The sequence below is a fragment of the Numida meleagris genome, chromosome 17, assembly GCF_002078875.1.
Source record: "Numida meleagris isolate 19003 breed g44 Domestic line chromosome 17, NumMel1.0, whole genome shotgun sequence".
Taxonomy (NCBI): domain Eukaryota; kingdom Metazoa; phylum Chordata; class Aves; order Galliformes; family Numididae; genus Numida; species Numida meleagris.
The window spans coordinates 7,520,570-7,536,064 of NC_034425.1; the positions used below are offsets into that span (position 1 = coordinate 7,520,570).

At 38.4% G+C, this 15,495-nt stretch overlaps 1 protein-coding gene and 1 long non-coding RNA gene across 9 annotated transcripts in view; one reads left to right on the forward strand and one right to left on the reverse strand.

The window, feature by feature from the left end:
* Nucleotides 1–15,495, forward strand: part of PITPNC1 (phosphatidylinositol transfer protein, cytoplasmic 1) — a 76,743-nt gene that overhangs the window by 50,626 nt on the left and 10,622 nt on the right. For all 6 annotated transcript variants that reach the window (XM_021414523.1, XM_021414527.1, XM_021414525.1 and 3 more), the window contains 3 exons: nt 5,944–6,039; nt 14,050–14,205; nt 14,901–14,964. In XM_021414523.1, the coding sequence (XP_021270198.1) occupies nt 5,944–6,039; nt 14,050–14,205; nt 14,901–14,964 (316 nt within the window). The remainder of the gene's footprint in view (nt 1–5,943; nt 6,040–14,049; nt 14,206–14,900; nt 14,965–15,495) is intronic.
* LOC110407168 overlaps nt 1–15,495 on the reverse strand; it is a 65,159-nt gene that overhangs the window by 22,419 nt on the left and 27,245 nt on the right. The gene's annotated exons all lie outside the window — the stretch shown is intronic.

A 15,495-nucleotide genomic window follows, 5' to 3' on the forward strand; every position in this document is an offset into this window, starting at 1 on the left:
TACTTGGGCAATGAATTTTACCATCTGACAGTGTCTGAGGAAAGTGAGAAAGTACAGTTTGTAAAAATGATCCCGTCGTTGCCAATAAGGGTAAAACTTACAGTGCCTTGCTCCTTGTAGCATGAAATTTTGCTCTGAAAAATGGAACGGCTGGCACTTTATTATTAAAAAATAATAAGCAAGGTCTGAAAATAGTGGAGCCCTCCTGTTGTCAAGAAGGACATGATATGTGTTAGCAAGAATAACCTTCTGAGGGGCAGTAATATCATGGAGTAAAGATTCTGAGGTAGAGTTGTTCTTCAAAATGACAGCGTATGAGTATCAATGGGCCGCGTTCCTGGAAGCGTCCCAGTAATGCTGATAAAGTCACCAGAGTTACAGCAATAATTCTGTGTTGATCGAGAGAAAAAATAGATTATCCATTTGGTTGGTTTTTTTGCCTTTCAAAGATAAGCATTGAAAATGCATGTCTCAGAGTGCCCACGTGCCGGATGAAAACAAGGGGCAGGTCTGCCCTCCATACAGTTGTAAATGAACACCAGCATCATGGAGGTGTTGATGGCTGGAGCGTGCTGCAGCCAGCAGCTGGTCTCGCTGTCGTGCAGTCCCCGTGCATTGCAGTGCCATCGCTCACTGTTATAAAGTCACTTCTTGACAGTGAGTTCTAATTCTGCTGTCCTAGAAGTGAGCGAATGTACAGTGGTAGCGTGCTTCATCTTCAGTGCCTATTTCTGAATGTTTTGAAATATTTGACTCAATTAGGAGATTTTTGCTATTTTAAATAATTTTCTCTACCTAAGAAGAAAAGCTGTATCTAGTTTTTGGTTCTGCTTAGGGTATTTTTTTTCCCTGTTTTTGTTTCCTATCTTGGTACCACGGAACTAGGTTATAACAAATTTCAATATAGCACATGTAAATTAAATGTAAATTCACTGTTTAAGGAATCTGCCATGAAGCACCGATTGCAGCTGGAATGGATTCAGCTGTGCCCTGGCTTAGCCTTGCTGAGCTATGGGTCATCATCTGGAAATTTCATGAGAGACCTTTTAGGTATCACTGCAGAATAGGTTGCAGTCCAAGCTAGGGTCATTCGAGGGGGGTAATTTTATTTGTGTCTGGGCCTGTTCTCTATTATGGTATTGTGAATGTGTTTATCTCCTGTATAGTTTGCATTGAAAACAAAACACAAAGTAGCTATGGCTACTTTGGTGTAATGATGTAAAACTGCATTTCTCCGTTCAAAGAGTACAAATCTAAATTAGATCTTTTTTAAAAGATGAAATAATAGAGGAGTCGTGACATGGAGATAAAAACAAGCAGGGAGCACGGCTGCTTATAAATACGTAACTGCCTTTGTGAGTTCCTGACTCTGGCAGGCAGTGCTATTCCCATGCCGTTCCATCAGCCAAATTTACTGCTGTCAGGGAGAGGTTCAGTCTTTTCCCATGGAAGAATTGCTCCCCGTTCTGTGTGCCCACATAATCTTGAGGCAGCAATGAGGCTGAAATCAGTCAATTTCTGTAATCCTTGCCAAAGTAAATCACAAAAGCAAATTAATGGATTTTGGTATTGGGTGCTGGGTTTTGAAAATGATTTACAGAAAAGTTACACGCTGGATAAAACTCCATGGATCAAGTTCTAAGTAGATTGTTTATTATTGTTACTATTTTAGGCCAAATTTTGCTTAAGAGAAATGAGAGTTGAAGTGGACCAGGTGACACACCTGCTCAAGGGCGCTGCAATAACAAATGGGATCCTTGCCAGCAGTTCTGGTGATGGCAATTTAAAGAGATTAGAATTTCAAGTGGGAGAGGAGCTTTGTGCCAGATTTTCCCTTTTTAAAGAGGAAAATGCAGAAGCTTACTCTTGCAGTCCTTACTGCAATTAAACTTATAACTATTCATAAACCATAAAAGCTAGATTTAAACCATCCTGTTAATGAGGGATAGATACGTATTCTGCTCACAGAAAGCACTTGCAAGAATTGAGGAATTTGTAAGATGACAAGTTGCGTAGTTAGACTCCATTTCTGGGTTGGGCAAACATGGAGAGAGCACTTGAAACTTTCTGAGAAATACCAATATTTGCATGAAAAAATATTGTCATTTAATATGTAAATATTTCATACAAATGCTTATATGCATCTAAGCTTGGGGATCCTCCTAGCCACATGCTATATTTATTCATTTTTTTTGAGCCAGACGACATTGAGTGAATCAATACAATAGTAAGAAAGCCAAGAGACAAATCTAATGTAATTTAAAATTCCAAAGTATAAAGATATTATTTCTATTGTGCGTCTCATGTCATAGTCTGCCCATCCTGCTGAGATGTCATCTTTTATTGTCCAAATCTGAGCAAGCCAAGTTATAACGTTGTTGGGATGGCTGTTGGCCTTGTTAGCGGGGCAACAGAGATGCAGAGGTAGAGAGAGAAGAATGTTTTCTAAGAGGAAATTTGATTTATAATTGACATTCACATCTCAGTAAATTGCATGTACATGCTGTATATTGAACCATGTCATCATTTTGGCTTCAGTTTGTGTGTAGTTAGGGATGGGTGTCTGATGACTTAGGATGGGATGATAATAATGTTTGCTACCATATTATCTGCCTGTAATTCTTTTAGAAGTGCTCTGCTTTTTAAGAAGAAAACCTTTTAGCTATTACCCAGTTCATTTCTCTGCCTTTACTGCAGTGGCCAACTGCCTGGATCTAACATAACAAGCAAGAACATAGAGATCTGTCACCCAAAACCTCACAGGAGATGGAAAAAGTAGCTTCCAGATAAAGACACACCTATTTTCAATCTTAGAGGCTTAGAATACTGGATTTTCTTCACAGGCTGCTCTATCCATTTCATCTCCAACAACTTGTCTTTACTTCAATGTTGACCTGTTTAACATTTTCCATAGGAAATTTTCTGTCCTTTTCAGTAGTGTTTAAAATGCAAATGCTCTGCCTTATTACGGTCTTCTGACCACAAACTCCTTGTGTCTGGCTTTTAAGCAAAAATAAAAAATGTGCAGTGCACAGCATTCTGGCTGGTACCTTCTCTACTCTCAATGACAAAAAACAAAACCCATAACAAGCGAGAATCATATATTATGGAACAAAGCCAAGCCAAACAAGCGCAGATTTGACCCTGGGAGTCCTAGCAGTGTAGATGAGGAGTTTGCCAGAGTGACTGTAAGGAATGGATGCAGCTGAGTCTGGCATTTGCTATTTACAGCCAAGCCAGGTTAGCTGCAGTGATTGTCTGTGAGGGTTAGCTCTTAGATCAGTTATATGTGAATGAGATCGAAGCCAGCAATTTAGCCCGAAGATGAAAAGAAGAAAAATAGCAATGGAGCTTGCAGGAAAATATGTTGAATTTGCTGTTGACTTACCATCATCTCAAAAGCTGGCTGTCTGTTCTGGCTTTGGCTACAGGGCAAGGAGTAGTTACAGCAGAGTACATTGTAGGTCACGAAGAGATGAATTTAAATTGAAAGAAATTTAAATGCACCAGCTCTTATTTGTTGCAGTGTCCTTGAGTGATCTGTCCTAGGATCATCTGCTAGGTGTTTTTGGGGGGGTTGGCGTTTGTTTGTTTTTTCAGATTTTCCCCAGAAGGAACAACTTGATGCTTTTTAAGATGTCCTGTTGAAGGCCTCTCTCCCACTTTTTGTCGTTCTGTAGGTGAATTAATCTGAACAGTGCTCTTCATGAGTTTTCATTCCTCTAAGAAAGTGAAGGTGTATAAATGTTTGTCTGTTTTAAAGAAGCTATCACAAACAAAAAAACCAATCCACAGCAGTCAAAAGGACTTCAGCCTGAATGTTACTCTGTTTTTCGTTTGATTGTGTATTTCAATCTCAATTAATTATCTGGCTCCCGAATGCAAAGCCTGTCCAATTTTTTCCATACAATATTTAATATTCTGCCTTTCTTCATCATAATATTAGGGACACAGATTGTTCTCACCATTCATTTTCTGCACATTTGCAAATACAGTTGCACAGATTGGGAGCCTTATGCTTCTTTTCATGGCTTTTAATCTTTTCCCTTAAAACTTTTAAATTTCTCTACTCTCTTTGATCACCAACGCAATAAACCCATCCTCCCTGCAGGTTTTAAGAGAATCCCAGATTATGTGGCTAGGAGAGGCAATAAGAGAATTACAGCTAGGAAAGAAATCAGTCTTGTTCTCTAATTACTTCTTATTTTCTACTGCTGATCAAATGAAAAGATTAAATCTCTGTCTGCAAATCTTGTGAGGACAATCTAAGAAGGGGAGAAGCATAAATGATTAGACAACAACTTCTGCCAGCAAAGAGAAGTGAGAATGTCACTCAGCAAACTTTTGGAATGGGGGAATTGGTCAGGGATGGCCTAAGCAGCAAATAAGGCATAGCTGAAATAGCTGAAAAATTCCTCCCGGTTTTGACAGATTGGCAAAGGCATCTGTCATCTCCACTTCTATCAAAGCATCTTAAAGGGAGAGAAATGCTGTAAAACTGTATTACTTCGAGCTGCAATGTGTGGGTCAAGCCTGTGATGGAGCAGGGCGCGTGTCTTCAGGTGAGATGCTGGGTAACAGTCCCAATTTAGGACCTTGCAAACATGCAAAGTTATGCATCTGCTTACAAGTTTTAGACTTACATTCCAGCTCTATCCTGATTCAGGGCTTACGCTGACCCAGTGATGCCCATTTAAGAGAAATTTCCATTATTTTGTTTGAAGCTCAGAGTATGCGGTGGAGCGCGTCTTGGTTCAGAAATAGCTGAACTGATTTCTTCAAGGTACTGCTCTGTATATCTGAATTCACTTAGAAAAAAAGGAAGCTTATCACAAAGCAACTTATATACATAAAACATAATAGTTACTGAAAATAATACCTCAATACTATGAAAGAGGGCTACCAAGGGAAAACATTTCAGCTCAAACTTTGTTCGGATAATTTTTTGCAAAACAAAACAAGGATTGGGGAAGTAAAATAAGCATACAAATAGAAGCAGTCCAGAGCTTCCCTTCATTCTGTTCTCCAGTTTCAGATATTTAAACATTCTATATCCAGCTCAGTAAGCACTCAGTATATTCCAATAGTGAAAGGTGAAATCACTTGAACGACCAAGGTGAATTAGAGTTGTAGAGTCAAACTTCAGCTGTTCATTTATTTGAACAATGATTTCCTGAGCAATGTTCTTCTCACCAGCTGGTCTGCTAGTTCGCTTTGAATGCTTTCTATGGGAGACTGCATTTCTTTCAGCAATACCGAAGTAGTACTCTGGTTATTGCATGGGTGTTGGCATTTTGTAATTTTAACTGTTCCTTTAGGATGAAATGAAATAAAATGTTCACTACGTTTATTTAAAAAAGAAAGAAAGGTAGGAAACAATATTTATGCTTCCAGAAACATTAGTTAAAGAACATTGTGCCCCAAAGGGCAAGACGCGTTATTAGCTTGGTACTGACAGCGTGTGTGCAACTTCCCTGAATTTTATGGCACTAATTCTTGATAGTCCTTTAACTAGTCAGTATTTCCAAGTCCCAGAATCATGAGTGGAAATGTACTGCGTACAAAGCGTAAGTCTCATGGGTCACCAATATACCTGAATAATTAAATTATGGACAGAGGCACAGAAGTATTCTGTGCTGCAGATGCAAATGCCCAGTATTTCCAAAATACATAGTGTTGATCATGTCTAGAAGCGCATTACTTATGCATGATCTAGATAACATCCATTTTCTTCCCTTCGCCTGCTTGCATATACTGCAGTGCCTGCGATGGCTGCAGAAACTGTGTCCCCACGAACACTGTGATGCTTTATACCAGCATCTGTGCAAGTGGAAATCAGAATGCGTTCTGTTGCACAAGTTACTGAAGAAGGCTTATTGCCACTATTCCAGGTGGATTCTCTGAGTGTGCTCTGTTAGTGTTACGTTTCTTTAACTCTTGCAGATTTTTGACAATGAAGCTAAAGACCTGGAGCGAGAAGTCTGCTTCATTGATATTGCCAGTGATGAAATTCCTGAGCGCTATTACAAGGAATCAGAGGTAAGAGACAAATTGATTGTGGAATGATGAATGGAATTCATGAGGCTGCAGTAAAGCCTTGATTAGAGTCAAAACAATTTTATTTTGATACGAAATTTGTGTGGTCGGTAGTATTTTAGAAGCTTTTGATTAGATGGGAAGCTGGTAGCAAACTCTCAGTCTAGGTTGCTTGGCCCTTTCTCTTGCAGATGAGTTCTCCAACCTTTTGAAATGCTTTTGTATCCTTGTCAATTTGTGACCAGTACCAGACCTTTTTATGCAAAGTGGAAAAGCACTTTTCTCTAATTCGTGAAGCTCACTTAAGTGTGTGCTGCTCTGAGAAGTTTTAAACATCACTGGTTTCCTCATTTCCATCCCACCCCAGAGTAATGCCACGTGAAGTGTCTGAGCCCAAAGCAGAGGACAGACGTGCTGCAGTGAGAGTAGGGTTGATGCACATTGCTCAGGGGCAACTGTGACATGAGGGCAAGAGGGACTGAAGCGCACTACATAATGTAGTAAGTCTGCTAAAATGCTTCAGTGGTGATCTGGCATGTTCACTCAAATTCCCCTGAAAATTGCTCCCGTGTATATTTGACAGACTGTTTCTTTTAGGTCATTGCAATTAACTGTTCTGAAATCAGTAACAACCATGCTAATGGAGATGAGGCCCCAATGTTTTAATATCGGTCTTGAAAAATGGTGGTTCAGAACAAGTAACTGGAGAGAAATGATCAGATCTCTGCTTGCATTTCATTTTGGAGACACGATTTGCCTCTGAAGCCAAGTATATATTCATAGCTGGCAACGAGCATGGCAGCTGTTTGACTATACAAAATGAGATTACACAGTCATTTTTAGGTTAGAAAATGAAGACTTGCCAAAGAATATGTTTCTATACCATAGGAGGCGTGCTTTTCAGACAAAAATAGTCGGGTACTTGTTATCTTCTATTTATAGAGCCTGTTTCAAATTTTACGTCCTGGTCATAAAAGAAAATTGGGTCTACAGTAGAATGAAAAGTAATTTTATTAGTTTTCTTGGATAATAAAACCCATCTGCTATGTACCAAAAATTATATAATACCCCGTGAAACAGCTTATTGGTCCCATCATCTCATCTGAGCTCCCTGGTCTTCTGGTTCCATTTAGGAATGGCTGCTGCCACTGAGCACATCAGCATTTGACTCTGTTTTAAAGAAGTCGTGTCAGATTTTCACCTCAGTGTGTGCGCTTTCACAAATTGTAAATAGGAAGGTAACATCTAGCTGTTCAGCTTTCCCCCTTTTAATAGCCAACTATCAAACCTAATTTTCATATGATTAATCTTATAATATAGAAAAACAGCCTCATGGGGAGAGAAGAATTTTAGTCTGTGTGTTGTATTTTAGAGACAAATCGAGAGACCTTATTCCAAGCAACGTGGAATCTTTTGTATGATTTTAAACAACAAAAATAGACCAGCATCTGTTGTTTTCTCTGTACCCATGGATGATTTATATGTTGGCTTCCAAGTTCTGTTTCAGAATCCATACAAAGCAATGAAATCACCTTAGCCTTTAACTGTGTATTGAATTAATGATAGCTGAATTCTGAATCTTGCCAAGTTTACAGACTGTACTTTATATTGCCATATGATGAATATGAAGCCAAGTTCCCATGTCTGCTGAGGTCTCTTACATAATTTAGGGACTATAAGAAGGTTTTTAATTATTTTAAATGTGATTTCTGTCTGTTTTTAATCAGAACAGGATTTACAAAGTAACTCTATGTAAATGGGAAATGGTCTGTGTTTTCCAAACAACAGTTTCAGAGATAACTGAAAGGTATTTTAATTACACTTATAACAATAATTTGGCTGGTTTTGCATCATTTAATCTGAATTGATACTGAGGTTAAAGATTAAATGTGGAGTACAATCCTCAGGATTTAAGAGTTAGATCCCACTGGATAAATGTTCCGACTCTAATCCAGAAAGACCAATGAGAATGGTTTTAACTTCAGGCATGGTAGTAATCTCTTCATTTCAGTGGCTCTTTCACATGCTTAAAATTAAGCAAGTTCTGTACCAGGGTCAGCATACTTAGCACCTTCTAGAAATAAGCTTTAAATTTATTTTATGTCCTGTAACAGTTACTGCAGGAGGCTTCATGAGATATCCAAGGGACACATAGCATCACACTGAACAGTCAAAAATAGAGTTAACAGAGGCTTAATAAGTGTTGTTGCTGCATTAAGGAATACTTTAAAGGAACCTCTGCCCCTAGTACTGAGTAATATCTTGACCAGAATCATCTGAGTGATTTGAATTCCCGTAGGAATGGAGGGCTTATCCATCAGTGCCTGCACCAAAGGACTGAAATCAACAGGTGAATAGTGATTCAGAGGACAGTTTGTTAGCTGTTACAAACAGGCACAGAGTCCTGTTCTGTCATCTGTGGAGGTAAACTGATTTCTGCTGTCAGCAGAGTTGTCCTTTTGGAAGACTGGAGGAGGTATTGCTGCAACAAATCTGGATATCTCAAAGCAGATGACTTAATGACTATCTATAAACTTAATTACTAAGTTACCACCAAAGTCCTTACCACTTCTCCCACATCTTAAATATAACTTTTTTGGTGACCATGGACCTAAAACCCCTTAAAGTTTTAAGATGTTTAGAAGTCATGTTTCCAAATCTGCATGTACATATCACATTGAATACAGAATTATATATTTCGTTATAAAGGATGTACAAGCCTACAGGTAGGAGGATCTGTCTTATTTCTTTGTGACTTCAACATCAGTGAATAAGTATCACCAACCATCACATATTCCCCATATACACATATATATTTATCTGAATTATAGAAAAGAGCAAAACTGAGCTTTGCTGAGGGGTGAGAGAGGGCCTCAAGTGAATCATTCACTGAAATGAGACTTCTACTGTAGACGTGAGATACTGAGCAACATGTTCTTTTGCTCCTATATTCAACTTCTCCGAACTGGCAGTGTTTCATTTCCTGTTTATAACAGAACAGTTGAGTGTTGGACACTTGCAATAAACTTTTTAAGTTACCTGCAAATAAAAAGATCTCATACAGCTGCCGCAGTTTTCTTCCTCAGTTGCTGACTTTTTTGGCTTTAACACAGCTGCACTGTAATAGGTCCAGCTTACTCCTGTCCAGTGCTTTGCAAATAACAAAGCTTCTATCACATCACTGATCCAGAAAATTATAGTAGCTGATAAAGTACAGCTGCCTCAGCCCCCACTGTGAGTAGCATTTCAGGACGGGGCATAGACAAAACAGATGAAAATACTCTCTCACTAACGTCGGTTGTGAGCTCGCATGAAGGCTGACTGGATTATCATATATTTTAACCTTAGAACTGTCCCAGTATTTACAATTCTGAAGTACTTAGCTGGCTCTTGCAGAAAACATATGTTTATGGAAATTAAAAAGCGAAAAAATGTATTTAAAATGTGACTCCACGTCAGTCTCTACAGTAGCGTCTTTTCAACAACAAATCATGGAGGAATGGTTCTGAAATTCAAGATCAAACAAATTCATCTTCGGCTTAAAGAGGGGAAAAAAGATGGACTGAACTTCAAAAGTGTGTTGGTGGAATGTATTGCAACAGGACTCTGAAAGAAACAAAAGTACGCATTAAATGGAAAGCAGGAAGTATATTTATTTGAGGGGCATCTGGATAGCATGAGGTGAAAGAGCAGGATGTATGGGGTAAGGGCAATGCCCTTTCACCTCTGGAGATCATATGCAGCTTCAGGATCTATTCCCTGCTAAAATGGCCATACAACCAACAAGTAATTTTCAGGACAGACCGGTGCCAGCGTGAGCGAGGTGCTTCATCCAGGCTTCCACCTGCAGACAGGAGGAGTCCTGTCAGCAGTAGAGTAGTTCAGGATCTTCAAATCATGCCTGATGTCACAGCATTAGCTAATGACAAGTATACTCACTAAGATTTCAGAGTTATATTCCTATAGGCAACAAACGTATTTAATTATATCACTTTAAGAAAAAAAATAACATTTCAGCTGTAAACCTGAAAAGACAGTACAACAAGCAAGTGCCATGTTTCCACATTAGTGTTTGCCTCTTGGAGAAGAGGTTACAGTTCCACATCTGATGCCCATAACATCCACAGTTCACAAGGTGCACTAGGTAAATAAGTGCTAAATACAGAATAATGGAATCCCCAGCAGCAAGTGCGCTGTCACAAACTGCCAGACGAGGCCTAGGAAAGAAGCACTGGGAAAGTGCTGTGTTTGAAACCATGCCCATCGCACTGTGACTTTTATTTTATTTCGCTGTAGTTTTATGTTTTATTCTCAAATAAGCCTGGCTTGCAGGTAATGATGTTTCTGCTATGTTAGCAAAGTGCTATTTTTAAATCACTCTGCACCTGGCAGTAATGTATTGCAAATACAGAGTAGTTTTTGCTCCTCTTTAGCGAAAGGATTTGCCAGATGGGCTTTCCTAATAAATTGGGTCTGATAAAAGCACAGGAAGGTTATTTAAACAAAAAGATTTTTGCTATGCCATTACATTTAAAACAGATTGAGGATTTTACCAGTAGACAAAATAAGAGGAGAGTAGTGAATTGAGGCCATATCCTTTGGATGATGGATTCTATAGGAAGGAAGGTATGGGTGGCTAGACACAAGAATAAGGTACACGTGAAATAGGTGACATAATAGCATCATAACAATGGTTTTGTACTTAGGATCAGCTTGCCCGGTTTCCAGTCACTGACAAGTATTTCCAACCCATGTTTGCTCTGATTCCTGGCCTAGAGAATATACTCCTTCACTCTAGTTTGCTGCCTCTGCTGTATGTTGGCAAATTGTCATTCCATGAAGAGTGAAAAATGCCCACAGTCTCATATGGGCAAATGCTCAATGTTTCCTCCTGGACAGATGTGAATGTGGTGAATGAGTCCTGTTTGACTAATCTGATCAGCTGCAACGTGAAAGGGAGGAGGAGAAGCAGTAATGTGTCCTGATTTTTTTTTTTCTATTTGCATTTAATAGAAAATTATCATCCCTGCTTCATTTTTTTTAGAAGGAAGGTTTCCTTGCTGTAAACCTTAATCTAACATTTCAAAGCAATGAGTTAGGCATATAAAATCATGGGTCCAAGTTCTCACTGATTTTAATGAGATCAGATACTGAAGAGCATGAGGTTGGCTGTCATGGTCACATCAAAAGTCTTTGTGGCTTGGGATGCACCTTGTGTCCAACAGCAGAGGACTAGGAAAGACGTAAATAAAAATACACATACAGAAATTCTTCCTCTAAATACTTCCTTATATGAACCACAGCATGAGAAATTTCCAGGCCAGAATTTGTGTCTTTCTAAGATAGTCTGAGATTTTTTTTAAGCACTTAATTTTTTAGCATCTGGGTAAAAAGACTGATTATGTTAGTTTTACTTATGATGACTCTCCTCTGTATAACAGTTGTGTCCTTTGAACCAATGGCCAAGAGCTTAAACTCCCAAGTTTGCTCTTCTTAATGTGGCCATGTATCTCACATTGTACTGCTCAGCCTATTCCATCTTTACATGCAGCTCCCACTGAATCGAGTTGTAGCTCACCTGAGCAAGCGCTCAGTAAAATCTTTAACATCTTAGACCTTCATACAACAGTCTGGAAATCTATTTCTGTGAATTCTTTCTTTTTCCTGGCTTCTGTTCATCTGTTTGCAGTTTTGTAGTACCAATATCTTAATGTTTTCTGAAAGACAGGAATTTCCATTAAAGCTATTGGATACAAGTTGTCCAGACTGTCCGTCGTTGCCTGTCTTCTTGCTTGAAACTGTTCAGCCAATTTGTGACTATACATCATGTCCTTCTGGAGAAATGGACATGAGTAAGGGAAGTAAAGGTGCCATCTCCAGGCACTCTTAAAAGGATTTGGAACTAGGAGTGATGTCATGGATGAACTGCATTGCAGTAATTGGATTGTTTGGAGATCACCAGCCTAAGAAGGATTTCCGTTATGAATCCACTTGTCTGCTGGGTTAGCTTTATAAAAGAGAAATAAAGAAAAACAAAAATTCCTCGTTCACAGCACCCGGAGGGTTGTTGCAGTTGAACAAGATAGGGCTCTTGTGCACGGCTTAGCAGTCATGTAGGGCAGCTGTTCATTATTTAATTTTTATTTATAAATTTTGAAAAGTTGGTATTGACTCAAATTCATTACATTAATCCCTTTGGACTGTACTGAAGGCATTCCATTATGGCTCTGGTTATCATAAAAGAGATATAGAGTATCCCTGTATAACACTCAGTGTTATTGAAAGGTGTATCCAAAGTGCTTAATCAATACAATGGCATCACCACTCCAGTACTGGATGTGTATGTAAGAAGCAACGGATCCTTCCGTACATAAAACTATTTTCTTTTGATTTTCCTTCTTATAAAGAGATGCCTATTTATTTTGCAGAAATATTTAAAATTATACTTTCTGTAATCTGTTTCTTTATTTGCAGAACCATTTAGAAGAATTTTGCATCTTAGTTCTTCCCTTTTTATTTTTTCTTCCTATTATTATTACTATATTGCTTGCTTCAGGCAGTAATCAGCTATAAAACAGCCCTTTCAACCAGAAAATATCTAGATCAATCTGAGGTCAAGCTTTATTGAGTGAGAAGAATGGCAACAGCATGTGACTATGAGTTGTGATATACAGTGGTATGTTGCTATGATATATGATGACGCTGAATTGTTTTTTATGGTAATTTAACATTGAAACCCTATTATAGTTCAAGTTTAAAGTTTCTATTTAGAAGAGAATGTGTCAGCAATAAAACCAACGTCTTTCACAGAGAAAGAAGCCTATCACCATGTTAGAACTTTGTAAAGGAGCTTTAATGACAGAGCTACAGTTTATGGAATAACATAGAAGCTAACTGCGCACAGTAGAAAAAAGGAGTGGTGCTGATTGAGATACAAGATCAGACTGAACAGAAGAAAATTAAAATCCGAGTAGTCTTTCTGATTTTTTTAGTTTCTCTCCTGTTTATCTTCCTTTGAGCTCATCATTTAAGTACACGCCTAGATAACTGCTTTTCTAACAAAGGGTGAATGTAAAAGGTTTTCCCAGGTGTCATCTTTGGGCGGGACAACACAGATGAGTACTGGTGCTTATTCTCAATGACAGATTTTAGAAGCTACACTGTAAATTTACAGAAACTTCATTATCTTCAAGTTCTTCTGAAAATCAATCTTGATGTGTATGTTATTTCAGTTTTCAAAATTTAGGCAGCAGGAATGGACATAAGGTGAAATGCAGTGGAATCACTAATTTGGAAAATAACATTTTCATAGCAAAAACTTTATATTGTCTAAATAAAAGCAAGCCTTAATGAACTGATATCCTTACTGGTGGTTTGTTTGTTTGATTCTTGTCTCAGTATTGTAATTTCAACACCAATTTTGCAGTTAGTTAAAGAGAGACAGTGTTGAAATTAGGCCTTCATTGTTTTGCCCAAACATCCCGTAACTCAGTTGCAAATAGAAATGGCTAAACTGGAGGAGTTTCATACTTGACTGGTCATCTGGGTCTGCAGTATCACTTAAAATTCTAAATGGGTCTTATCAGCCAGGGTCCTGTCCTGTTGATGTGTCAAAGCTTAAACTAGACATGATTTCATGAACACAAGCAAATCACAGTGGGAGAGTGGTGTAGAAACAAGTTCTAAAGAAGCAGCATTGTTTCCAAAGGCCATAAATAACACTTGGAGTGCATTGCTTTGGAATGACTTGCAATAACATATTTTCCTGTAGCAGAAAATGTCCTAGATCAAATGAGCTTCAAAGCATCTTCCAAGAATGCCATCAATTCACTGGCTGTTGGATTAAAGAAAGGATTTGATTTTATTATATCCTGGTGCTTATTTAAGTCAGTTTTATATTACTTTTTCATAATGTTTATTAGCATGTTTTCATATTTTATCTTATCAAAACATTTACTTTAGCAACCTGACAAACAGGACTTCTTCTCTGAATATATTTTCTTTGTTCTGCAGGATCCTAAATATTTCAAGTCACAGAAGACTGGGAGAGGCCAGTTAAAAGAAGGCTGGAGAGAGACCCATCAGCCAATTATGTGTTCCTACAAACTTGTGACTGTGAAATTTGAAGTCTGGGGACTTCAAACCAGGGTAGAACAATTTGTACACAAGGTGAGTGAAAGAGGAGCTGTTTCTTACCCTTCACATAAGCAGAACTCGAGTACTATCGTGCACAGGAATGTAACTATAACTCTGTTGGAAGTAGCAAGCTCAGCTGAATCTTTTTCAAGGTCTGAAAGCAGAGCCAAAGCGTTCATCTCTGGGTATAAACTTGACAAAGCCTGAAGTTGCTCAGGTCTAAGGCTGAGAAAAACTATCAGTAATGCTTGCACTGCTGAGCTCAAGTATTTGTGAGTGTAAATGAGTAACATTCAAGTAGCAATGATGGACAGTATTCCTTAGAAACAGGTAGTGGGAGAGTTTTCTAGTCAGTCTAGTTAAAAAAAAAGGAATTCATTAGTAGCATAACAGCCAAATGGTAATATTTTTCAAAGCATTGACCTTCCATGCATTTAAAGAATTAACAAGTCTATTTGCCCAACAATTATGGCATTCTGTACATATTCACAAGTGGCTTCTCATGCTAGTAAAAGAGTGAAAGCCATGCTGATGTGATCCAGTGTTGGCAATAGTTCCACTTGAAGTGGGAGGTTGGATTTCAGAGCCAATGTATCTGATTCTCTGGGATATGTCTTTTAGACATAAAACTGAGAGTATATTTTTCACATTAAATCTTGTTGAAAAGCAGCACTTTTCTAAAATGATTTATTTTTGTAAAGGTATTTAACCTTTTCCTTGTTTCACAGGTGGTCAGAGATATTCTTCTGATTGGTCACCGACAGGCTTTTGCCTGGGTTGATGAGTGGTACGGTAAGTATTTTTCAAATTAAACCCACTTGAAAGGGTGAGTGATTAGCTTATTACAATTAAAAGCAGGTTTCCGTTTGTTTTCATAGGCCATCAGGTCCCACCATAAGTTGTTCATGTAAGAATCAGAACTAAGTTCAGTTTCTCTGGAACGTACGGAGTTCTTTGGCAGCAGGTTCTTTGTTAACAGGAGTAGGTTGTACATTAGGCAGCCAGTAGGCATCATATAGAATGCTGTTGTAGCCTGTGCATCTCGGAATATAGACATCAGTCCAGTCATCCTGCACTGTAGGCAGATAGAATCTCTTGCTTCTGGCAGGAATCCTCTATATGGAGAGCTGCTTGCAGGTTTTATTAAAGCTTCTTATTAGGTATGTCCTTACTGCAAACTCCTAGGGCCTCTGATCAAACACAGTTTCAGCTTTTTAGGAAAGTTTTAAATTGTTAATATGTATTGCAATAAAGAGAATCTAGAACTCTGATGTCCTTTGTGAAAAATAAATAGAAATGTAGAAACTGCTAGGACGGGTTCAA